The sequence below is a fragment of the Lethenteron reissneri genome, chromosome 42 (genome assembly GCF_015708825.2).
Source record: "Lethenteron reissneri isolate LAM-NWPU_2019-01 chromosome 42, ASM1570882v1, whole genome shotgun sequence".
Taxonomy (NCBI): domain Eukaryota; kingdom Metazoa; phylum Chordata; class Hyperoartia; order Petromyzontiformes; family Petromyzontidae; genus Lethenteron; species Lethenteron reissneri.
In genome coordinates, this window is record NC_083820.1 from 10,125,839 (window position 1) to 10,151,489 (window position 25,651).

The 25,651-nt window shown below is 47.6% G+C and overlaps 1 protein-coding gene across 1 annotated transcript in view; it reads right to left on the bottom strand.

The window, feature by feature from the left end:
• Window positions 1-517: 517 nt before the first annotated feature.
• Window positions 518-25,651, bottom strand: part of LOC133353040 (nuclear receptor coactivator 3-like) — a 79,883-nt gene continuing 54,749 nt past the window's right edge. The window contains 18 exon segments of the mRNA XM_061569127.1: window positions 518-4,623; window positions 5,586-5,675; window positions 6,341-6,421; window positions 8,097-8,292; window positions 9,395-9,539; window positions 9,856-9,972; window positions 14,220-14,541; window positions 15,435-15,533; window positions 16,249-16,626; window positions 16,628-16,681; window positions 17,523-17,697; window positions 18,000-18,123; window positions 18,673-18,942; window positions 19,499-19,696; window positions 20,589-20,763; window positions 21,250-22,720; window positions 23,316-23,460; window positions 23,952-24,092. Coding sequence (XP_061425111.1) covers window positions 4,612-4,623; window positions 5,586-5,675; window positions 6,341-6,421; window positions 8,097-8,292; window positions 9,395-9,539; window positions 9,856-9,972; window positions 14,220-14,541; window positions 15,435-15,533; window positions 16,249-16,626; window positions 16,628-16,681; window positions 17,523-17,697; window positions 18,000-18,123; window positions 18,673-18,942; window positions 19,499-19,696; window positions 20,589-20,763; window positions 21,250-22,720; window positions 23,316-23,460; window positions 23,952-24,092 — 4,193 coding nt within the window. The 3' untranslated portion in view covers window positions 518-4,611.

Below are 25,651 nucleotides of genomic sequence, written 5' to 3' on the forward strand. Positions count from 1 at the left end.
CATTTCACTTTTTGGAAGCTCATTCGATTACACTGGCATAAGGTATTCGAACGGTTTTAAGGTAATTTTGGGGTGCTGATTCCAAATCTGGCATCAGTTTTCGTATATCACATCAGGTTTTTGAGATAATACATTTTGCATTTTCAATAAAAACTGCAGAAGAAAAATATTAAATAAATGTGGATATCTACATAAAATTATATTATAAACACACTATCCTAAAAATACAGCACCATATTTTAACACTAAAGCAGTCACTGACTCGCAACAACTTGCAATCATAAGTGACAGTTAATTTCGGGTAAAATCAATGAAAATGGGGTATGCCGATAGCATAAAAATGAGATGTGAATGTGATAGAGCAAATCTGAGATCAGATTTGGAATCAGCACCCTAAAATTAGTCTAAAACAACTGCAAAAGTCCAGGCCAGAAATTTTTGTTGTTGTTGTTGACCAGTGTTATTCTTCGCTCTGCAAAAATATGTTTTGATATGAACAGACTCGAGGCAATTGTACCAGTTGGTTAGCTTTATTAACAACAATAAACCCATATTCAGTGAAACACATTAATTAAATGAAAGATTTTGCATTGAGAGAGCATTAGAGCCTTGTAAAGCTTTTAGTACAGGCTAGAAAAAAAGGGAAAAACACAAATCACAGAAGCGGCAAGTCAAACCAAAGTGTCACTCGTCAAAATGACAATGAAGACGTAACCTGGCAATCACCCGACTGCATTTGCCACGAATTTTACCCAATTTGGCAAGCGAAGCATTGCTTTGGTGTGCACGCTTCCCTTGACACCCAATCGCCGTCTCTTTAAAACAAAATGCGCCAATAAGAATCAAAGCAACGGTGAACGCACACACGTTTTTAGACAACGGAGCCAAAGTCGGGGGCTTTTCATTTTTCCTCTTATATTAGGGTCTGCACAACACGAGCACAAACATAGAACAATGTATGCGCCTCCACTACGCAAAATAAGGTAATTTTAACGAAAGGTCGTCAGGGGCAATATGTATTTTTTTTTACAATTGGACTCTCAGAAACGCATGTTCTGATGCTCAGATGGGCATGTGTGTTTCAAGGCCTGATGGTGGAAACATGATCTTGGGAAAAATGTTAAATTTACCTGTGCACGATGAAGACCAACAAAGTAAGCCGGTATTATTCCTGGCCTGAACAGGTGACCAATCGACCGATGTTGAAAAACGCCAGAGTTGAACTACGCCGCCATTTCAATTACGCAGTTTAAATACACTACCGATCAAAACACGCCCGCGTCCTAACGTTGAGGATATCATCACACACGACGAAACGTCACGATTAATAGGCTAAAATGAAATTCAGGAAGCGCCGGGTCTGTTGCCTGCATATCTGCGGCTGTGCCACACGGGAGCCGTTTTGGAACATTTCCCCGCCCCGCTCATCCCCCCCCCTACCCAACGCTCATTTATCCTTAAGGCCACATTCAACACGGCTTGGTTGCACTGCAGGGGATTTTGCGCACCGATTCAGACCCTTCACTGCCAGCTACCGCCGCGGTTCCACCTCCTCCACCACCACCACACCTTGTGCTTCACGATTTTAGCGAAACGAAACGACTACGGGAGCAAAAAGGCCCAGAACACGAATGCAACACTCGTGCGAGTTCAATGCGTCTGGTTACAAGAAGACACGAGGTGTTTTTCTTCTGCCGTCGACTCAAAACCACTGCTGGACACACAGCTCAGACCCGCTAGATGGGGTGGAGGGCTCACAGATTAAGACTGTAAATACTGGCCATATCATTTAAACGCTCATAAGTTATATAGTTTTATATATAAGTATGCACGCGTACATACACTTGCAAGACAAACGCATTTTAAAGCAAAGTGAATACTGTAATATGCTGAAAGAGGACAACTGGAATACACGAAATTGAACATGGAATTATTACAGGTTATTTGAACATATTCAGAATAGACTTATTTAAATTTTGTGAAACGAAGCAAACGGCTAAAATGCGGCTACAAAAAAATCACTTGACTACTAATTCATTAATCAGCAGCCCTGCGGGGGCGGGGGGAGGGGAATTACACTTTGCAAACGGTACGCCCTGTCCATTTGTACACAGCACGAGTTCATAAAACATGGGTAACTAAAAGCACACACATGGCTGTTTCAGAGCAAAGTGCATAAAAGAAAAAAAACAGAAAAATGTACTGACTAGGAACCCCGGTGGCAAACCAAACAAAAGTAATGAACATATGGGTTATATTGTACATCATAAATAATCAACAAATGTCTTTTTTTCTCTTTACATATTTACAAAAATGTTGGACAAAAATAGGAAATAACACTCTGCATTGGCTTTTGATTCCATTCCCTAAATGGGTTATTTTAAAATGTTTTTTTTTCTTTATACAATTTGGGTGGCGTTTTTATTTTTGTGTGGGATAAAAGTGGCTTTACAAAAGTAACAAACAACTGCCGCCCCCCCCCTTCCCACCCCCCAATGTGCCATCACACACACGGCGGCCCCTTCACACCCGGAGCCCATGTACATTTGTACATCGTCGGAACGCTTCAGTCCCGAGACCCAACGCAAACGTCACCTGGTACCAGTGTAAAGTCTGTACTGTTGGCAATGAGCGAACAAGGTATATTGCTTTAAAGGATACTTCTTTAAGAACGTTTGCAGTTTTTTTTTTTCTAAAACAGAAGTCAGTAACTCCCTCCTCCTCCGTGTTGTTAAAAAAACACAAACCGATCTATTTATCATTTCAAATGCACTTTATCAAACCAAAGTACCTGCTGCTGCTTAAACTATGCCTTGACAAAGCTGACTAAGCCAATCACTTATAGCTTTCTTTAATCATCATCACCATTCCAAACATTTGAAGAAATCGAACTCACGTCTCATTTGTTTTTTTAAGCAAAACATTATTATTTTTTAAACCGTTTTCTAAAAACCTTCCTGACAAGATGAAAAACACACCATCTGGAGCTTGTGCGCGTGCGCGCATGCCATCCTCGGGAGCTTTCGTGTCTGCCAGAGCATGTGGTTGTTCAACAGGCAAGTCACACCCCTGGACCACATGAGGTCACATGTGTCTCCCCCCTCCCTGGCAGCTGGAAGAATAAAAGGCGCCGATCTTTACGACGATGGCGAGCGGCGCGCCCAAACACTTTGGAGCACACATGGGAATGCAGACATTGTGTTTTGAGTTAGCGTGAAACTCTAGTTATTTTGCAAAAAGAAATCAGACATAGGACTATAAAATTATTAGGCCACGGCCTCTACCCGTCTAAAAAAAAATATGTCTAAAGCAAATACTGCAACATTAAATTGTTTAGTCGAACAACGAAGCAATTTTTTTTTATTGTGAACTTTTAACTACATCTTGCACAGAAAGAATCGACCAGCATCAGCTCAAGTACCCTGTAATAATTAAAAAAGTATACAAAATAAAACATGGGCAACACAGTTGGTGGGGGTGTGGGAAGGGGTCACATATTTTTTTTTTCATATACATATAAAAAAACTCAAAATTGTGTTTTCTAAAAATAATAACTAAGCATTCCTTAACATTATTCTAACTCCTGACACAATGTTGCGTGTGCATTCTCTGCAAGCTTCCACGATGAAGACCTCAAAAGTCAAGTGACCTTCCTACATTCAACAATCTTTAAATTATACATCCGAGGTGCCTCCGTGTGGAAGATCCGATTATTTTGTTCGTATAGGGCTGGAAAAAAAGATACGACTTTTACAGAGTCAATGTGGACCTTACCTGCTAAAATCAAAAGTTTAGTTTAGTTTTAATATGGGTAAAGGTGCTGCCCTGCAAATTGCTTACTCATAAAAACTAGCACAAGTGCCTCCACTAGAGGAAGCTATAGAGCCCCGCTAGGCGGTATTTGGCCTACTCTTCCATACCACAGACAATTTGAAAACGGTGAGAATACCCACACTTAACCCCACCAAAGGCAGCCTGCCAATCGACTTTGGTGGCCCATTTATACTGCTGTATGGGGGAGACTATGAGAGGCTCGCATGATTGTTTCAACTGCCGTGCCAGGAGATTGAATAGAACCGGTGATCTCTGGATTGCAATTCCAGTGAGCTCCTAACTCTTACACTCTGGCAGCATCTCAAGAGTTAATGTACCAATTAAAATTTGAAATAATTAGCATTACAGTAATTGTATTCGTGTATTCTTTTAAAGTGCAATTTTACATTTAAATATTGTTAGCTTTTAGAACTTTTTTAAAATTATATATTTCAAAGCACCCCAGGGCAATTTTTTTACCCATCTGTCTTTTCAGAATTAATACGAATTCCATCTATTTTGTACGCCTAACTTAATAGATTTTTCCAGCCCAAATACAATGTAACAGACGAAGCGTCGTTGTGACATCGTGTAATACTGGTGTAGCCTGGGCTGAGATAAATTACAGTGCTTTGAAAGAAAGCTTTAATTATGTACAACAGGCTTTAATCATTAAACGTTGGACCTCTGTCCGCTGTCTGAGGCTGAAGAGTCTTGAAAGTTATACGTTGCTGGTGTTATTGGTTTAACCTGTCGGTGTCAAAATCAAGGAATACATTGTGTGACTTCTTGGGAAGATCAGCAGAAATTCTGCAAAACAAAAGACACGGGATGACAGAGTGAGTAAAATATCAAGCGGAGAAGTACATGTGGCGATCACTTGAAAGCGTCGTCTAAGTTTGGAATTACGAAGAAAGCGACTGAGAAGTGGCTACATTGGTGTGAATATTTTCTGGAGCAAACCACAACTTTTAAATGTTAACAGACGGATCGTATCATTTACTCTTCGACTATGTGAAGCACTCCCCTCTTTCTGCTATTAGAAGATGTAAATAAAAAAAATGTCAATGCAACCCTTGTAGCTGCTGCACAACGCCGGGAGTCGATATATTTGGCGTTATTATTGCTAAATGAATATTACAAACGGGAGATGATACTCCAGTGATGGGAGATTTTTTTTTTACGGGAAGAACGGCGGACGACATTAATAATGATCGAGCGCTTGGACGTTTGGCACCAAAGTTGTCGAACGGCTTTCCCCAAAACATTCATTCATCCATCCAGATAGCATATTAATACAACTCAAATACGAAATGGGCGAAACATAGTCTCAAGCACAATCTAACGTTTCTACTTTGTTTATCCTCATTTGCTCATGTACATTGTCCAGACTATTGTTTTTGAACAATGTATTTGTTCTGCAATCACTTCCTTTGCACTCTCACACCTCAAGACCGGTTCGAGATGGGAGTCTTCAGATCTCTCCACTAGATGGCAGCGCACACAGTGATCAAAGTGGAGACAACAGTGTTTCTACTCTTATCACAGGCTCTGTGTACAAGTAACAACCCGATTGTAATTTCACGACAGATACTGCATCAGTTTGTGGCCATGGTGATCGCCCTCCCAAGTACTCACCAGGATCACAACCCAGCTTAAGTTCCCAAGGTCGTGCAGAGGGCCAGACAGATTTTGCAAATTACGAACAATTTGGTCAGAGGCTTTCAACACAAGACGCCGCCGCCGAAGATTTAGCCGTCGAGGCTACCGACCTGTAATGTGTTGGTCTCTGGGTGCATCACGTCAGAGCTCGGCAGCTGGCCCGGCAGGAGGCTGGGAGGCCTCATGGGAGAGTCCGTCACCTAAGCAACGGAGATTTGAGAAACGTTCGTCAAGGTGCATTCTTTTCGTGGGCAATCCACTCGGTAAACTGATCAGAGGGGGGGGACCTTCCTGGCACTTTGTCCAACACACAAAGGACAACTGCGAGAAAAGCAAAGAGTCATACGAATGTGAACCTACTAGGGCTGGGACAGAGAGCCGATCGGGTCGCACAATCGACAGGGAACTGCGATCAACTTTTATTATATTCATCTACGATTACTCGGGCACCTTTTTAAAATGGGGGCCCGCTTCAACATCCTGCCTACTGAAGGCAGGAAACCTCCCCCAAGCCACGCCAAGTGTGACACGGCTGATGATGCGGGGGGGATGTCACCAAATCACACCCTCATCACCTCCCGTCCAGCGACACAAGTGGCGACAGAGGTGGGAGAACTTGTTCCCCACAATAACTTTCATAACAGATTACTTGAATAATTGGATAACCCAGCTCGATAAGTTATATTGATTATTTTTGTCCCAAACACTCAAAAAATGTTTCCCCTTCACGTTCACAGAGTACAAGCCCAAATGCCCAAAACACCAAGTGGCCACGAACAAGCAGCACTACTGAAAGCGTACAAGATAAGGGAGAGGGTTATGAGAACAGGCAATTACAACAAGCAACAACAAGATAGTGACCAACCTTGTCTTCGCTGGCCATGTTGCCGTACTGATCGTAGCCACAGGGGGACTCCACTTTCATCGCCTGTCTTACCAGATTCATCTGTGGGTAATTGAAGTACACATTTCAAACAATGAAATAAAATCGGAGCCACTTGCAACAACCTGGAGACGGTAGTGAAATGTCATCGTTTAATAACACGTTGATTCAATAGCTGTGGAGTTCAAATTTGAATGGTTTTTAGTGTTCAAAACTGGTAAAGGTGCAGCCTGCATCTTTTTGCTCACGCCACCTGCTGGTGGAAGGGCCTCGATGAGAGGGAACCTTAGAGGATTGTCTGGCCTACTCTTCCATGTTGGCCAGACATCTTGGAAGAGGTGGGAGAACCCACACTTGACCCCACCGCACGCGACCTGCCAATCGACTCATTGTGGTGCACCCATTGATGCTCTCGGATGGACAGAGGCGGTGGTGGTGGTGGTGGGGAATTAAAGAAGCTTGCACCGTCATTTCGCCTGCCGCGGCGGGAGATGGAGTCGAACCTGTTACCTCTGGATTGGAAGTCCCATGCGCTAATGCTAAACCATTACACCACGGCAGTATCCCAGGCGAGTGAAACTGGCCAATAATTGTTTTATTGCTTGTACAATTGAGCACACTTATTTGGCAAGTGATTGAACAAGTGTGGCTAACGCTAAGACGAAGGGCCACTGCCCTAATCGTCGCCAAGTACATAAATAGAAACGTGCTCCATTGTTTTGATTGCCACGCTCACCAATTTCACCACGTTTAAATCGAGTTCATGTTAAAATTCCCGAACCGGTAAATACTGAAAGGTGGCTTGCTAACCGCTTTGTCATCGTGAAAGCCACACCGATGAAGACAGCCACAGATTTTGCTTATCTTGTTTGAAAATCTCCAATGCAATGGCAGCAGAAATATTTACTGAAATTTCAAACGCTTTCCCAAAGTGTGACAGCACAATCACAGGTCAAACCTACCCGCTGCATATCATAGCTATCTTAAAACGAGTGACATATGAACTGATGACAGCTTACTTTGCATTGAACAAACGGAATAAAAATTACACAAGGATGAATGAACAGGGTTGACTTCCTACTAAATTACCATATATATTAAAGCAGAAAAATGTATATATATCAGCGGTGTTTCTAACCTACGTTGACATGCGGATGAAAAATATGGACAATGACGAAGAACACTGCACAAAAGCAGAATTTTACACACAAGAGTGGAGAGATCGAGGCTTGGAATTACACCGAGAGAATTACACTGAAGGGGAGAGAGACAGGATGAGGAACAAGGTGAATCAAGAAGGTATGCAAGTTAGAGACATCATACGGACCGTGAATGAAACTAAGCGGGCTTGGACGGAATATGTCGCTAGAAGGGACGATGGGGGCCAGTGGTCAATATGAATGTAAGTATTACTTATTTCGCACCGTATGTAGCCAACAGTGCTAATCAGAGGTGCGGGGGCTATGGTTAGGGCTGGCCATCTCTGCTCTGAAGGGCCATCGCCCTAAACGTCAGCCGAGCAGTGGCTATAGGTTTCAGTTTTAACGCACCGTCATTGCATTGATGGTGGTGATGGTCGTGGTTGGTGCTGCATGTGCGGGTACAAAGACAAAGATCCCCCGTATAGCCTCAACAGACTGTTGGGGCAAGTGCTGTTAGCGAGTAGCACCTATGAAGGCCGATTCGGCGCACGAGGCTTAGTGGACCGAGGGGAGGCCCAGTAACGCCGCACACCCACCTGGCTAGCAACCACATCAGAGGGCAGCTCTGCAGACATGCCCATTGGGCAGGGACCGGCCACCCGCGCAGCACCATTGCCACCACCGCCGCCGCCGCCACCGTCACCGCCGCCTGCTCCCATGGACTCTGGCAGACCCATGCCTCCGAAGGGGCTAGGGTTGCCCGGCCGCCCAAACTGCTGATGGTACATCTCACTGTGCACACGCGACAACAGAGAACAGCAGCAATTAGGAACATGCGTTGGTGCGAGCGGAAAACGCGCGCGCGTAGCAATACATTACACACGCACCGAGCTCGTGACCCAATTCCTACTTGCGTAGATTTTTGCACTTGTGCCGCGTAGCTTCTTCGATACGTTTTATGGTTGTACCGCGCTATGCTCGGCACGACGCCTGACGTTTCGCCGCACGTGCTGGGAGCTTCTTGAGGTTGTTCCAGGCTGAAGAAGCTCCAGGCACATGCAGCGAAACACCGGACATCGTGCCAAACAACGCTGTGACCAAATCACCCGGAATGTGCCGGACTTGGTCAATATCTCGGAAGCTAAGAAGCAGGGTTGAGGCCTGTATAGCAAGCGCTGGGATAGGCAACCACCTTGCATGTGGTGGGCAGCACAACAAACACACTCTTTTGTTGTACTGTTCTTCTATGTTTCCATATCTACTATTCCTGCCTTCACCAACCAATGGTCGATTTCGAGGTTGAGTAATTTAACCGTCAACATTAGTTTTGGTATAAAACATTTTGATGAAAAAAGGATGCCTTTAACGGCACAGCGGGATTACTTGAGTGTGCCTAAAAGTACATTTTAAGTAGCTTTCTATCCTCCACAAAAGTTCAAGCTCACATTGAGACAACATGGGTGGGACACACAACCTCGACTGTGCAGCCAGGAAATTAAGTTTTTTTTCTTGTAGCGCAGTTGCTCAGCACAGGCTCAAAGGGCCCAAAAACGCCAAAGGGCCAGTAATAAACAGCACTATAAAAGTAGTAATGAACAATGCAAGATTATAAAGAACTTGGTGAAAGGCGACAATGGGAGGGAATTCCAAAGTCGAGGAGTGCGAGGCATGGAACAGAAAAAGTGTCGTGACCTGTAGTGTAGTGGCTGAACAGTGGGCGAGACCAAACAGGCAGTCTTGCAAGACTGAGTCCTCATCATGGGCGATGGAATCAACGAGTTAAGTTCATGGCAATGGTAACAGTGGCAGTAGCAGTGACAGAAGATTGAAAGAAAAGGAGGCGACCGACCGCCAGTGTGCAACAAACAAGAGTAGGAAGTGGCACATGTCAAACCTGTTGGTCATCGCGCTAGTGTCCCACGGCTTCATGTCACTCGGAGCCTCCATGAGCAGGCCCTGTGGGGCCAGACGCGGGGACAGCAGGGGGCTGCCGGGTCCGGGGGCCATCCCAAAGCCTGTGTCCGACGGCTGGGACATCCCTGGACAAATCAAACATTCTACATGGGCAAAAAATAAACCACACTACTACGGTGAGGATTTTATCAAACATAACTTACGCAACATACCAATGCGCCTGAAGAACAACATTTTTAATTGGCTTATGTCACCTGCTAATAGTAGCATGTTGTGACACAGTCATTTTTCAATCCACAGCTGGACAATAGAGAAGAGGTTTTTAAGAAATGTGCACCATTGTTTCGACTGCAACGCCGAGAGATCAAATGGAACCGGTGGCAAATGTGCAGTAAAAGTCGGGATAGCGTGATCTGGCTCATCGAATATAAGTGTCCTTACCTGAATGAAACTGGAACACATTCTGCTGTCCCATGCCCGGCCCATATTGGCCCATGCCATCTGCTGTCATCATACCTCCTCTTGCAGCCATCCCACTTTGCACACCTTGATGCATTCCTGGAGGGAGATGGTTCCACATTACCAATGTGACTTCTTGAATGTGCGATCCGTATACAAAACTAACATTAATAACATCGGCACTGCACGGATTCACTGTTCTTTACTGCTGCCGATGGGTTGTGCAAGAAATACTTTTGTGTTTTGTGTGGAGCGATGGATATGTGAAGCAGACATTGTCTGCTCATTTATTTTGTCATTAAGCCAGTGTAGCATGCTTTGTTCTCATTTAAAAGTGTATTAATTTCTTTTATACATTTGGCCGACTTTCATTATTCACAGTGGTGACATCCACGTCACCTTTTAGTGCCTGTAGGCATTTGAAACTTTTAAATCTTGACTTTAAGCTTTCGTGACTGCAGGAATTCATATTCTTTGGGTCTTTCGGTAAAGTTACGTAGATAGGTAAAAAAGGTAAATTTCACACGAAATGTATTTCTCTAAGACGAAGGTACTTTGCAAGCCCACTGGCCATCAACAAAGATTAATTCATGAAGCCATCTATATATATACAGACATAGCCACAAATTCAACCGAGAGGATGGGTACAAACTCAGCAATCACTGGAAGAACATTATCAACCAGTTTAAGTCATAACTGGCTGTAATGTTTCCATTTTAGCACTGTCCGTTGCTCACTAGTTTTTGAATCCCTCACATTAACATAACCTTCTTTGCCCAATATGCCGAGGCCCACCGTTTTGAATCCCTCACATTAACATAAGCTCATCCAATCACGATCCCCCATGGCTCATGCCCCGCCCACCGCGTTCTGACACTTGGGCGACCTCCATTTTAAACCTTGAAAACAGTTTGCCTTCAGAGGCTAACCCCTCTTTTGATCTCCACCTGATGACGACCCACTTGTGTTGCGATCGAAACGTCGTAGTTTTTTGTAATGTTTTTGAACCTATCTACGTGACTTTACCGAAAGACCCAAAGAATATTTTCATCTTTTGCTTAAAATTCACCTAAATCCTCCTAAAAAAAAACTCAACATATTTTTCAATCACACTTATTACATCTGGCAACGGCCATCCAAGTGCAGTGAAGGATGGTCAATGCCTGAAACGTAACCTATTAAATATATATATTTTTATTTTAAGGCAGTGATATTGACGAACGTGTTGGATGTCTTATTTGTTAACGGCACTTGGGCACCGCTGCCAAAGCAGCACTATGTAAATCCGAAATAGAATAGAATAATTGTTTAAATTCTCCTCTCTCCTGAAACAGACTTTTGATGTTAACGTTCTTGTTATTGCCTGTAATTAGCTTGGCATTCCTCGCCTTTGGCAATGTCGAAGTGCAACTTGCATCGCACTGGCCTGCGATATCTTTTTGAACTTGACGAGGATAGAAACATCCCTGACAATGTGAGGTTTATATCAATGAGAATGGTACCAATTGTATATAAAAAAAATAATGTCCCATTTCAGTTAAAAAAAACTCTTTCAGAAATCGAATATAATGCCCTTTCGTAGACCTTAAAGATGTATAATACATTTTCACGTGAAAGATAAGACGGTTCCAGATGTTACATTTGAAGGAGATTAACACTGCTCTTCACAATATGATTTTTTTTACTTTCATGTGGATTTCGTTTAACCAGGTGAGAACTCAAGAGACCAGGATAGGTCTTATTGCAGAATCAGAATATTTATTTACACCAGAGTCCGATGACCTATAAAGCTCTTTTTCACACACGTCCAATTTGCAAGAGTGATCTGGGAAATTAGTTTGCCAGCATGGGGCACAAATCACTGCTGTGTGTAACAATTCCCAATTTGTTAATTTGCAGGTACATTTATTGTATTGAACAAATTTGACGCTGGCACAAAATGGCCTACTATTGCAAATTATGTCAGCGATGGGGGGTAATATTTAACTTCCCCTGTTAATCAGATGGGCACATCGTGTCATGGTTATTGCACGTGCATGAATAATCAAGGTGGCCGCTGGATTCAAGCGGTGCACCTCCTCAGCGAGAGGTGAATGGCGCCGCCACTAGGCCTAGGCTCCTGGATCATAAACCGTGGACATGACCACAAGAAGTGGAACCCAGCTGTCGAAATAAATTGGCAGGGGGATTTTGTAAACATTAATTTCCATGGAAATTAAATACCTCAATCGTGGAATGATACATTAAATCATTGTTCATGTAAGTTGCTTGAGGTAGTTAACCACAGCGGCAGAAATTAGCATGAAAATTACTTCAAGAGAAAAAAGAAAACTCACTTGTTTTTAAAACCATCAGAAAAAAACAACGGCTCCTTGGCATATAAAACAAGTGCAGACTTGACAGAGTTCTGCCTCAGAGGGACACCCAGAGCCGGGGAAGGCACTTAATCCAAGCATAAATGTTCAGTAATGATGCACGATTCTCCCAAGTTTGACCACGCCACACGCACGCAATGTTCTACGCCACTGAACGTCATGGGGATTCTTTGACATGAACATTAATTACCATTCTCATTGCACTTGTTCAATCACAATGAAAGCAAGCTAAACATTAGGCAATGTAGCTGCCCTCCAGAATAACAACAGCACCGGTCTGGCCCTCCGACGTGTTTTCGGGTTGTGTCGCGCATTTTTCAGCATGCGGGCAACTTCAGGAAGTAGAATAAGAAACTAATTTTCTCCTGTGATTATACGAATATAGTATTGTTGGCTCTTGATGACGATTTGCTCAGCACTCTGATAAGGATCAGACAATAACGGTGAGCTCCACAATTCAGTAGCTAAAGAAGTTCTCAGTACTTGGGAGTGAAATGTCGGGACATCATGTCAAACACGCGGCATTGCTGTTACAGATTGAGCTTTTAGATTAACGATGCCATTAAATTTGTAATGTGAAGACCCATAACCACCCGACGCAGTCAAACAAATTACATTTTCTACGTGTACAAGCGTTTAACGGGGCCAATTATTATTGTTTTGGATTGCCGATAAGCTGAAGAACAATGCTCACTGCAAAATGTCACAATTATATATAAAAGGTAGCAATTATAAGTATCAAAAGGACAAGATACAGAAAGTGAAAATAAAAATCCAGTTAGAATGACTTGCGGTTATTAACGGCACAAATTTGGCCACGTGACCTAATCCAAAAGTCAATTATGGAATCATAACATTGGCTCCGTAAACACATTTGTTAATTTAACCATTGTTGTTATTTTGAAGCGAAGCTACAATGTCAAATACAGAGCCATGCATGGCACTGGCCACAGTGTTTGGAGACAAGCAAGTGTGGTGCATGGTAATTTATGACCATGCCGTACAACACGGAACATTGCACAAGAGTACATCCCATAGCTGTACAGCACAATCACAAAAACCTACACGGTCGCACCGCAGCGCTCACTGCATTGCGCGCTTTCAGATGCGCTGTTGCGGCTGTGTGGAATGCGCTTCATCCTGATATTAGGAAGCCACTGGAGCTAAGATTGCAAACTGCTTTTTGTGTTCAGTTTGTTGTCTTTCCCCCGCACCTCCAATTAGCACGGTTGGCTATGTACTATGCGAAAGAAGTTCAACATACATACATATATACTCTAAACTTAACATTTTAACTTGAAAGGCCCACTGAACTATATAGCTCCTTTTCAGAAGTGACCTGGCCACAAATGATAGCTCAACAAAGTGGCTTATCATGTGGAAATTTATAGCAGCGAAAATACTTTAAACGCATGTTTCTAAATATGGAGGGAAATACCGGAGGACCCGGAGAGAAATTAACGCGACCATGGAGAGAGACATGTAAACAAATATACAGGCGTCAGGGTCGGGATCGAAGCCACAACCTCTAAGATACCAAGCAAGGTATAGTAGTAGGTTTTTACCCTTTCAACTGGTACAAAACTGACACCTTTATACAAGGGATCATGTTTGCAATAACCACAACACAAGCAGTCAAAATGCAAACAAAAAGAAATAACTCTGATAATGATATGCACTGTCCTTGAAGTTGATTGGTCCACACCCGAGACAGCTTTTCTTAGAGCCTAGTCTCCATTGGTGTTTGACCAGATGACGCCAAAAGGCGTACAACTCAAAAACAGTGCACTATCACAGTACAGAGAACTCGGGGCAAGCATTTACACTATGAGACCTCCTTTACCAGTGGCAATATATAGTAGTAGGTTTTAGAACCAAGCAAGGTAGTTAACGCTTCGCCACTGCGGTGCTGCCCATCCAGCCATCTCACGAACACAACACACCACAAGCGTAACTGTGACGTCGCCTCACCCTGCGCGGAGAGCGGGTTGCTCGCACCCGGCGAGGGCGGGCTGCCGTAAGGATGGGAGTACGTGTGGCCCTGGTGCTGGTAGGCCGCCTGGCCCATGGCCACCTGCCCCGCAGACGGCGCCAGGCCTGGGTGGCGTGGCGGCGCCGGCACGCCACGGCCCAGCGTTCCCGGGGAGGGAGCGAAAGCGGCCTGATGCTGTGGTCTCATCATTCCTGTCGCGGCCACTCGCTGCTGCTGCTGCTGCATCATTTGACGCTGCCGCAGTTGCTGGTTCAGCATCTCCCTGTGGCGCTGCGCCAGCATTTGTGAATTCAGGGTGACCTGTAGTAGACAGGAGAAATATATATTAAATAACATCTCACCGCAGCATGACGACTGCTGCTATAGCTGCACAGAGCATTATCATTCAGTCTAAATATCCAATAACAATATAACACGTACTTTCACCATTTGAAACTGCGCGTTCGTAAATTTTACTCGGCGAGTGTTTTCACTGGTAGCTCTCCGTACCGCTAATCATGGTACACGACCTCGTGATTGTCACCTCAGTGTAAATAAGGTGCTGTATCTCGGTTGTGAACTCCTTAAAGGCGATGACAACCGAAGCGAACGATGCTCTAATTCTCAGGCTGTGTCTTCACACAGGCTCGTTAATAATTTTGTCTTGTCACAGTCATTCCTTGGTCTCTGCTGGGGGGAGTCGTGTTCATCGTCACGCCTGATGATTTTCTTCCAATCATTGCCCTTATTGACTGAAACGTTAATAAAAAATATTTACCATATTCTCTGGATTATAAGATGCTCTGGAGAGAAAAACATACCCACACTCCACAATTTGTAGTTATTTTGGGCAAAAGTTTTCTGATGAAGTGAATACAGTACTATGAAAAGCAGTCTTCCCGAAGATGATGAAGAACGTGCCGCTCTAAATTTGGGAGATCTCTCTTTCTGGAAGATGATTCTGAACGGCCAATTGTGTTCCTTCTGTCCTCTGGGTGGTCGTGTACTGCTACAAAAAGCTGCCTTCCAGAAGCTGATTCTGGAAAACACGCGGCTTTAAATTGGGGAGATGTATCATCTGGAAGTTGGCTGACGATACTGAATGGACGGTGGTGCGACCTATAGCCTGGAGAATACTGCGATTGCCAGAAATTCTCGTCACTAATTTCACAAACGAAATTAACACTGCGACGACACACACACACCCGACTTGCCGCGGATGCGTGCTGGGGCAGGCTGGCACGCAGGGCAGGGCTGCCCGAGGGGCCCGGGTAGAACTGCCCTCCCATCATCGCTCCTCTGTTCTGAGCCATCTGATGACAAGAGAGAGACAACGCGTTAACAAAATAATTTCCGATGCAGAGTCCACGGTGCGGAGGTATTAATTTCTTACTGGATTAATTGGTGCCGTTAAAAAAAAAAAAATGTAATAACATATTGAATCATATTCCAATTGTACTCTCGGCATCATGTGACGAGACAAAAAAATCAGAGCTATAGGTGTACCACCACCTTGTGTCAGAATGGTTCCAGATATTAGCACACAACTTGTAAGGCAATGGAGAAAGATGCATTAAATCCCACCCCACTTCTGTCCACCCAGCAGTATAAACGGCGGGTACACCGCTGTTCGTCACTTGGCAGGTCGCATGTAGTGGGGGTTAAGTGTGGGTCATCCCACCCCCTCCAAGGCATCTAACAGGTGGATAAAAGTAGGGCAAAATAACCTTTGGAGGGGCTTCTTTTTTTACGCTGGGCGCTACGATGGCTTGCCTGATATACAGGAGGTCGTGGGTTTGATCCCGACCGACGCCTGTATATTTGGAGTTTGGATGTTCTTGCTACACTGCTATACATTTCCACGTGACCGTTGAGCTATCATTAATGACAAGAGCCGCTTCTGAAAAAGTACTATACAGCTCAGTGGGCCTCACCTGGTAATATAAAAACAGTTTCATTTACGACTACAAATAGCATTACTTCACAAGTCTCGCGTGAAAGGCCCGCGCAAATCCCACGCACGAGCACCTGCTGCTGGCTCTGCAGTCGCTGCTGGAGCTGAAAGCGCAGCTGGGCCGAGTTGAACTGGGCGGACGCCATTGGCCGCACGGCCCTCATCGCGGCCGCCTGCCGCGCCTGCAGAGGGTGCATGGGTCTCGCGGGGCTCAGTGTGCGCATGCCGCCCCCGCACAGCGCCGCACTGCCGCCACCGCCGCCGGGATAGCCGCCCTGCGAAAACTGGTGCTCCATGTAGGGGTGCATGCCGGAGTAGACCCCGCCGTGGCTCGGGTCCGCCGTGTAGGGCGACTGCCGGGCGTAGCCAGCGAGAGCGGCCGCTGTCTGCTGCTGTTGCTGTTGTTGCGTCTGCTGCTGTTGCTGTTGCTGCTTGTGCTCCATGGACATTCCAGGACATGTCTGGGTTTGCCGAATACATGGGCGGTTGCAGCTCCATCGGCCCGCACTGCAGGAAGGCAAATGAACGGGCGAGTGTCAGGATGCTGCAGTACGCTGCCGGCAAACACGCTGCAATCATTTACGTTGCGCAGAAAAGGCTTTTGCAGACATTTGGCAAATCTCTTAAGATGAATGAACCGATCATAAGTATGCGCGGGGAGGATTGAAACGATTTGCCCTTCCCATACCTGTGAGGTCATGATTCAGGGTCACAAATTAATTAAGAAATTGATTCGTTTTGCCTTGTTTGTAATGTCTCTTTCACTCAAATATCCTAACAGCAGGTTTTGTAAATAGTTTATAAACATTTGCATAATCAATAAATGATTCCTACACACAAATTAAAGCAAGCATTGGTTTTAAACAAATTGTTATTCTTTGCCAATTGCAAGGTATGGGGCCCCAAGCATTTCAGTAAAAGTTCCAGTATGATCTGGCCTAACGCTGGTGACTGGATCCACAGGAGAAAATAGAGACGTCAAAGGTGCAGTGCTATAATTGCATTGCTCATATCACGTCATTATTGACAGAAGGGCATCCACTCGACAGGGCCTCTAGAGGGTATATGGTCTCCTCTTTCACGTTGAACAAACATTGGAAGAGGTGGGGGTACCTACAATCCATTTAAACTGCTGCTAAGTGGTCAGAGGCAGGCGGTGGGTGATTGAAAAAAGTTGGTCATTTTTGTAATTTCCACGCCAGAAGATGGAATTGAGCTGACAAACCTCTGTGTAGTCCAGTGTACTAACCAACAAACCATTACACCGGGGCAGCTCCCGTAAAATACACGGGGGCGACCCGTCACTTGTGCAGTGCGCGCTTCGCCGCAACGGCTGGAGGAAACTCGCCTGCATGATCTTGTCGATGCCGAGCGCCCGGTCGATCTCCGCGAGCTCTTGCTCGTCGGTGCTGCTGAGCAGCGAGTGCAGCTGGGCCATGAGGACGAGGTCGTCACCTTGGGACTCACGGGCTCTGGACCCCGCGAAGACCATGCTGTCCGGGCCAGGACCCATTCCGGGCCTGCTGGTCGCACGCGAGCACACGCGCACACGGCCGGCCGTGGAGTCGTTAGTTTGAGAAGCGCTGACGTGGCCGAGCAGTGGCGCATTCGCCGCCGCTCGTCGCAGAGTTTGGCGGTTACACGCCGGCGACCGCCCTGGTTAATATACTGTGGGTGTTGTTAATTTAAATCCATGCACCCGTCGGCTCCACAGTGGATATTAAAGATCCCGTTAAGAAATAAAAAAAAGGAGGCCATGTATGCTGCACATAAAACAAAATGAAGAATGCTTTATTGCAAGAGAAGATGTTACTTGTTTCGGTACCTTCCGTGATCTCCCATAATGCTCTGTTCCATTCCCATCATGCCCTCCACCCACTGCTCCGGTTGCTGCTGCTGCTGCGGTCGGTACGGTAGGTCGTCCATCTCCAGACCGAGGTCTGTAGCACCTGATCGCATGCCAAAGAAAAGCAGCAGAGTTCAACGTCTACCCGCGGTTGAAAATCTTGTACCGCAGTTTCAGCAGCGACTTCTTGGCAGAGCGGTGGTAGATTTTCCACTTGTTGCAGAGTTTAGAGCCCATCGGATGCCCTGGTTAATACTGCGGGCGCATTAAATGTGAAATACGTGCTGTCTGATTCACAGTGGACGTTCAGGATTCCATCACATTATATTCAAGAGAGAGTAGGAGTAGAAGGTGGCCACGTGTGTTGACGTCATGGTCCCATTTTCAAAATTGCACAAATTGATCCCAAATCACTTAATTGGGAAGAAACACAGCAATATCGCTCCATACTGGCAGATTCATGCCCACTTGGGCTGGCCTGTGCCGTGTTCACCTTGCGCCACACAGAGCACAGCTGCCGATGGGGGGGGTCCCCACTGCCAGAGGGTGCATCGACATGTACTGCATGGCAGGTACGGAATAATATTAAGCAATGATGATGATGATGATCTCTAAAGAACAGCAAGCACAAGGGAGGCATCACAAGACTCACCAACGTCAATCATGTGACCCGACTGACTGCTGGGCCTCATGGGAAGTGTTGGGGCGCCGCTCCCCACGACACCCCCCTGCATGGGGCTGTAGCCGGGCGCCGGGCGAGAGGCCATGGTGGGCACACTGCTGGCGCCGCTGTGGGACGGGTAGGGCCCCAGCGGTGTTTGGGGACCCCAGGCGTCGCCGCCCGGCACGCTCATCCTCCTCATGACGCCCCCGGGCCCGGCCATCATGCCTGCAACCCCGTAAACAGGTTCGTATAATTCACCTATTTAAAAAAAATGGAAAAAATTGTGGAGGCACAACCCAGGCATGTGAGTGTGCGTTCTGGTCCTACGCCAGACATCGTTGAGTTCCACACCACAAAATTAACCCCGTAAACAGCACTATCAACAGAAGTGTCACTGCTAGGCATCGCATTCCAAGGGCATCTATAAAAGTCAAAACACTCCAAACTTTAACGCAGCAGAACGTAATCTACACTAAACAAGTGGAAATCCCATGAACCCAGATCCTTATAGTGCCATCGAACAACTCCCTCCATCTGTTATAGCTGTTCAAGACCACCGGGGACACATGCTTAAAGGAAAGGAGAATCCATTCCTGATTATCCCATGTCAACCTCCCTCATGCCTGCAGGTTTCAGAATCAGCATCTTAACAGGTTTCAGAATCGGCATCTTTATTTAGACTAGAGGAACCCCATGAGCTAGGAAGCTCTTTAACACAGGTGTCCAGCATGGGGCGGGTCAGAGAGTCACAAGCCAGCGATGAACAACCGCTGACCCGTACGCATCGTGACCTCGGCCGCAGCCTAAGTCTCACCTCCCATGCTGGGGTGTCTCATGGGCGTGCCGGACGGGTAGAGGCCCCCGTTCCGCGCGGCCGGGTGCGAGGGTGGCGGAGCCACGGGCTGCATCGGGCCGCAGCCGAGGCCGCCCGTCGACACGCTGCGGGCGAACTGGGGCCGCAGCGGCGTGGCCTGCCCCTGTGGGCCCACAGACGACGGGACGGAGGGGGGACCTGCGGCCGCCGGAGGGGGTGGGGCAAACGACGGCGGGCACGAGGAGAGAGTCACTTCTGCGCATCGCATTGTACGGTGTTATCCAACGGGTAAAGATTGCGGCGTGCTAAAAATCACGTGTATGTTTCAATGATGAGACAAAGAACAAAAAGGTCAGGTCAGGTCAAAGCGTTCAAAACAAGCAACGGGGTCCCCATGATAATTTGTGTTTGTTGTGTGGAATTGGGGGAGGACAGTCCACATTACTGTGGCGGAAACCAGTCTCTCCACACTACGATCACTGAAGACGAATTGAATTGTGCGTTCGCCATTTTCCACCAAAAGGTACATTTTGGCGTAAGGAGGTAAAAATATACAATTGTTTAAATGTAACTTGAACAAAGTGGCTTAGTAAATGGTGTGCATAATGAAAAACAATAATCTCTGTAGCCAGTTGCCATTTCCATCACCATCTTATTATTGTATTGCAATGCTTGCTCTTACCACGAAGCCCCACTGAGTCTCATGACACGTTTTCAGGAGGGTCCTGCTCAGCTTTTGCTGGAGGTGGGGGCAATGACTGCTCTAGCAATTCCAGTCGAGGAATTTGCGGGTATTTATTTCAAATTTGGACCATGATACCGGGAACAAAATGATGACCTAACTCCTGAATCCGGTGGCATAATGCAAGAGTAGAGGATGTATCACCAAAGTTCGTTATGAAGTTGAGAACCAGGGACTGTGAAATGGACGTGAATTGGGCCCACAACTGGACCGGGAAGGCAGAGCTCAAATGTACGAAAAATGCCATTAGGATGAGGAGTATGAAGATGATGAGGAGGGTGAGGAAGGCGAGGAAGGCGAGGAAGGCGAGGGAGGCGAGGGAGGTGAGGGAGGAGAGAAATAAGTCACCAGAGAGAGGGGCACTGCTTGAGTCCCTCGTCTCGTTGCCATTCTGCTGCAGCAGGTCTTGCAGCAGCGCCTTGGCAGGACCCCGGGAATCTCCTTTGCCACCTTTACCACCTTCCAGAGCATAGGCCATGCCCTGCAGCGCACTGTCCAGGCCCTCAAAGTGGTCCAGCTTCATCTGTTGGTAAAAGGAAAGATTTAACATCCATCGTCACAACATCGTCATCAGCCATGGTTAATCGACTGTTGGACAAAGGCTAGGCTTGCCTAAGGTGCCACCATATTTGTGATCCTGCAATGTAACTGATGATAGTTGTAATTATTCTTACAATACCTTTACATTGGGATTTTTGGCCAATTAAATTAGTGAGTGTTTGGCAAGTGGGAGAAAACTCGATTAATCAGAGAAAATCCACCCATATGAGCTGTAACACTCAAAAGCGTTGCAGAGATGGATGGATAAAAATCCATTTGTCGTACTGACAAATCAGGGTCCCCTTATTTGGGAATTTCACAATCTGCGGGATCCACCAGACTTTGCCTCCACAGCAATGGATGATGATAAGCATGAACCACCGTGCGCGGCTCAAATGTTCCCAACAAAATAAATACATTTCAGTCGTCAAAATGCACCGCGGTTTTGAATTGAGTTAAATGTACTCACGGTGTTCTGTGGCTCCAGCTTCACAGATTGCTTGGGATTTTCCCCTTTCAGGTCGCAGCACGAGTCTCCGGAATCTTCCCCTTTCTCCTGCTTGGTTTTAACGTCTCCTAATTCATCCTGCTGCTGCTGCTGCAACGGGCTCGAAAACTTGCCGGGCATCTCCTTCTCCTCCTTGTCGAGGAGCGAGCGCAGCAGGGCGTGGTCTCTCTCCTGCTTCCTCTGGGGACTCAGCGAGCCGTCCTGCTTCAGGCCGCCCGCTGCCTCCCTGGCGCCGGTGAGCAGGGACGAGGCGGAGCAGGGGCGACCCGTCAGCTTGCTGAGGTCCGGCGGGGAGCCGCCATCCTGCAGCAGCTTGTGCAGGATTTTGTGTCGCTCCGTGAGCGAGGCCGCGTGGGCCGAGTTCATCGCGGACGCCGACGAAGGCGACGTCGCGGAACCAGAGCCCGCCCCGGACAAAACGCGGCCGTCGCCGCTCCGAACAGACTCCAACGACAAGTGGCCCTGGCCGATGCAGTGACCGTTTTGCTCCGCACCGATGGTCAGCAGCTGCATGAGCTTGGTCTGCGTTTGGTTTTTGTCTGCGTCGTCCTCCCCTTGCTGCTCGCCATCGCGGCCGCCCATCAGCCGCGCGTCGGGGATGCACTCCCTGCCGCCCTGCGACACCTGCGCCTCCTTGGCGTCTGCCTCGTCAATCCTCTCCTGCTTGATCTGGTAACCCTGCAGGCCCACGAGAGCCCTCTGGGCGTTCGGAGGCAACGTGAACCTCTGGCTGCCGGCTTGCTGCGACGCCGCCGCGCCCAGGCCGGGCGACATCGTCCTCTGGCCGGGCGACGCGTTCGGGCCGGGCGTCGGGTTATTGTTCTGGCCGGCCGCCGAGAGCGGCGCGCCCGGCACTTGCACGCCGAACGAAGGCGTGGGGTCCATGGGGGAGCTCTGCGAGCTGTATCCGCTGCTGGTGTTGTTGTAGCTGCCGCTGGTCCCGCAGGGCGACGGCGTCGAGTTGCCCCCGCGCGTGGGAGAGAAAGGCACCACCTTGGGGCTGCCCTGGTGCAGCTGCGAGCGCGGCGACCGCGAAAAGTCTGGCTGGCACGAGGCCGCCACGGCCCCGGGGCTCGTTCTCGCCGGGCTGCTCAGGTTCGCACCAAAGCTGTTGCCCGGGCACTGGCCCAACGGGGTGGAGAACGGCCCGGGTGGCCCAGAGGGATTGCCGGCACACATTCGCCAGCCGGGCATCGGCTGCTGTTGCTGCTGATGATGCTGGTGATCGGGGACTCCGCCCTTGTTGTTGCTGTTGTTGTCCAAACAGCCCGGGTGGCCCTGCATTTCGCCCGCGTGCTGGTGCGGGCCGCCAAGGCCACTGAAGGCAGCCATGCCGGTCGCCGATGCCGTGGGGCCAAGGTTCTGTGGAGGCGCTCCAACCCCCATGGGTCTCGGCATACCCATACCTGGGGGCTTTGACAGGTACGGGCCCCTGGAAATAAATCGCAAGAGTTGAGTTAATAAGGGACCGAATTGTCGTCATCAGTATCATCGTCATCTTCCATGATCGATAATCCACTGCCGAAGGCCTTAAACATTTCACGGAGCAGAAATGGTCCGCGCAGTCACGTCGAGAGCGTATTCAATCACCCGCATTGCGGAGAGTTGGAATAGAGCGAGACAGTTTTGCAGGTGCGGTGGTGACTCCAACCCCCACATGAATCACAGTCTGTACCAATCATGGGGGTTATTTGACCATGCCTCAAACATGCTGCTCGTTGCGGGTGAGTGAACGTAGGGGGATGAGGGGCCGGACCTGTTCAGATATCAATTGCCACTGATGTTAGTCGCAGCGAAGGAATCGAACTCGGGTCACCGGGTTCACAGCGCTGCACTTCCGCTCTTAAGCTATGCACTTTTAAATCATATAGCTTTAAACCTCTTTTGGCGCGATTGGCTACGTATGGTGCCAAATAATTAGTTCAACATACATACATACAACCAAGCCGGACAGTACGTGCGTGCTATCAAACCGGTTCGACATCACGCGAGACAGACAAGGGTGACGCGTCAATTGCGGCGGTCACCTGAAGACGGTGTACATGGAACTGATCTGCGCGGCGCTGGAGCCCTGCACCTGGTAGACCCGGCTCTTGGTTTGCACGGCGACCACCGAGCTGTCCTGCATGCGGAACCTGTACGTGGGACTCTGGGCGCAGCCCTTGAGTGTGACTGCGGCGACAATCGACATCAACAAGCACACGGTGAACCACACGCGCGCGTACGCACAGCAGCGCTACAACATAGCCACAACCCACAGTCGGGTACTCGAGCCAGACAAAACATGCTCCCCCTTCACCAAACACACACTGACCAGCGCGGCGAGGTATGCTCCAGCAATACCCCAAAGTCTCCCATCTATAACCGACAGCCCCAAGTCTCTGGCCAAGTAGCTATAGAGCCACGAGAAAGTCGGCGTCAGCTGGTTCGCTGAAGGAGCGGGGGGAGGGCGGTGCCAAGACTAAGAATGACTGGGTAGGTTCTAATCATCGCTTGGCGTACTCTGCCGGGGCACTACCAGGAGGACTCCCGAGCCATCACAACAAGCGTAGCAATGTAATGATCATGCGTGAGAACAAATAAAATACGTTGGGGGAAAAATAAAAAATCTCATGAGCGCGAATTAAAAACAAAGCGGGAAGAGTGCAGAGCGAGGAGCTCACCTTCCCGGTGGTGGCTGGCCGCGTGCGACATTCCGTTCTCCTGCGGCTGGTGGAACGCCTGGATGCACCTCCTCACCAGGTCCTCGCTGCGCGGACGCATCGAGGCGCGCAGGCTCGTCATGTCGATGGCCACTATCTTGCCTGCGGGACACAGAGGCACGGCCACTCAGCGTGCAAAAACACACCGCGAGCTGCCTCGCTCCCCCTGCCCGCATTTCCCTCCGGCCTTCCCTGCTTCCGACATTCCCTCCCAAACTATGTCTGATTCCTCCCCCTCCCTGCTTTCTACCGTTCTCTCCCCATAGCTATCTTTATACCACCCTCCCCCACTGCAAATCTTACCTTTCCCTATACTTTGCACTCCCAATCGTGTTTTTGTATTGTTTGTTGTTTAATATATTGAAATTAGAATTCTAACCCTTGATTCACCTCCCTCCCTCCCACATTCCCCTCCCTTCCTCCCTCTAATCTATTCCCATATTCAACATCCCCTTTCTCCCTCATAAATTAAATTTCTCCCTCTATCCTATTTTCCGTTCGAACCGAACACACTATATGTTCCTCCCTGCCTCCCTTTGCCTACCCTCCTACATTACCTCCCTCCCCATCCCTCTCCCTGCTGATTGATCCTGGCTTCCGTTGGTCGCTTGTTTATCTACTTATTCATTTAGGATTTATTAATGCATGTATTTGCTTTGAATGTGGTTACTTCTGTTATTTATTAAGATATATTGATGTTTATCCATTTAATTATACATATACACATTTATAAACCGAGTTATTCTACCTTGGAGAAATGTAACTATTTCATCAGTTAGCGTTACAACTACAGATGTAAAGTAAGTAATGTATATAATTAGAAATATTAAAACACATCGATGGCAAATCTTCCCCCCCCCCCCCCGTCCCATTAGCCTTTCCTCTATTTTCTTTGATCATGGCCTGGGAATAATGTGGAATCTGTTCATCTACCTGCACATTCCTGTCCATTGTTGTCGTTGAAAAGTGGAAATTAAATATAAAACATATCAAATTGATGGATGAAAGCATTTTGGTAAAAAAAAAATCCCACTTCAGGATGCGACGACTTGCGGAAAGAGACCGCAGATGCTTTGGGTAGACTTGTGAAGAAGAGTTTACATCAAGGCACCAATTTAACTAGCCTCTGGGGTAATAAAAATGTTCAAAAATTAATTAAAATCTGGATTGTGACATCTCATCTCGGGGATTCATAAATAATCTAAATGTTGTTTATAAGCAATTAATCCTCATGAGCAGGAGAAAAAAAACATTAAAGACATGTCTGTAGACATGCCTTCCTCACAAACAGCACTCATCTCAGGAGAATCCCCTGGGACTTGCCGGTGATCGGGCCTCGGACGCAGAGCCCCCCCCCTAAGACTGCCCTGGTAACTTGGGTGAATGGGACCTCGCCTCCCGAGGCTGCCCTGGGACTTGTCAGTGCTGCCCCGTCCGGCACTCCTTGGTCCTGGTTCTGGGGCCCCACAGTGCTGCTCGCTCTCCGCTCGCCCGTGTTTCCCTGCTCAACACTGCCACCCCCCCGGCCTCTCCAGCCAGCCAGCCAGCCCCTGACATCTACCCTAATTGTAGTCCCTCATCGTCTTGCGATTGTGGGCGCAATTCGTCGTTATGTTAATTTAAATTCTTGTTGCGGATTGGGCCCCAGCCAGTGCACCTCA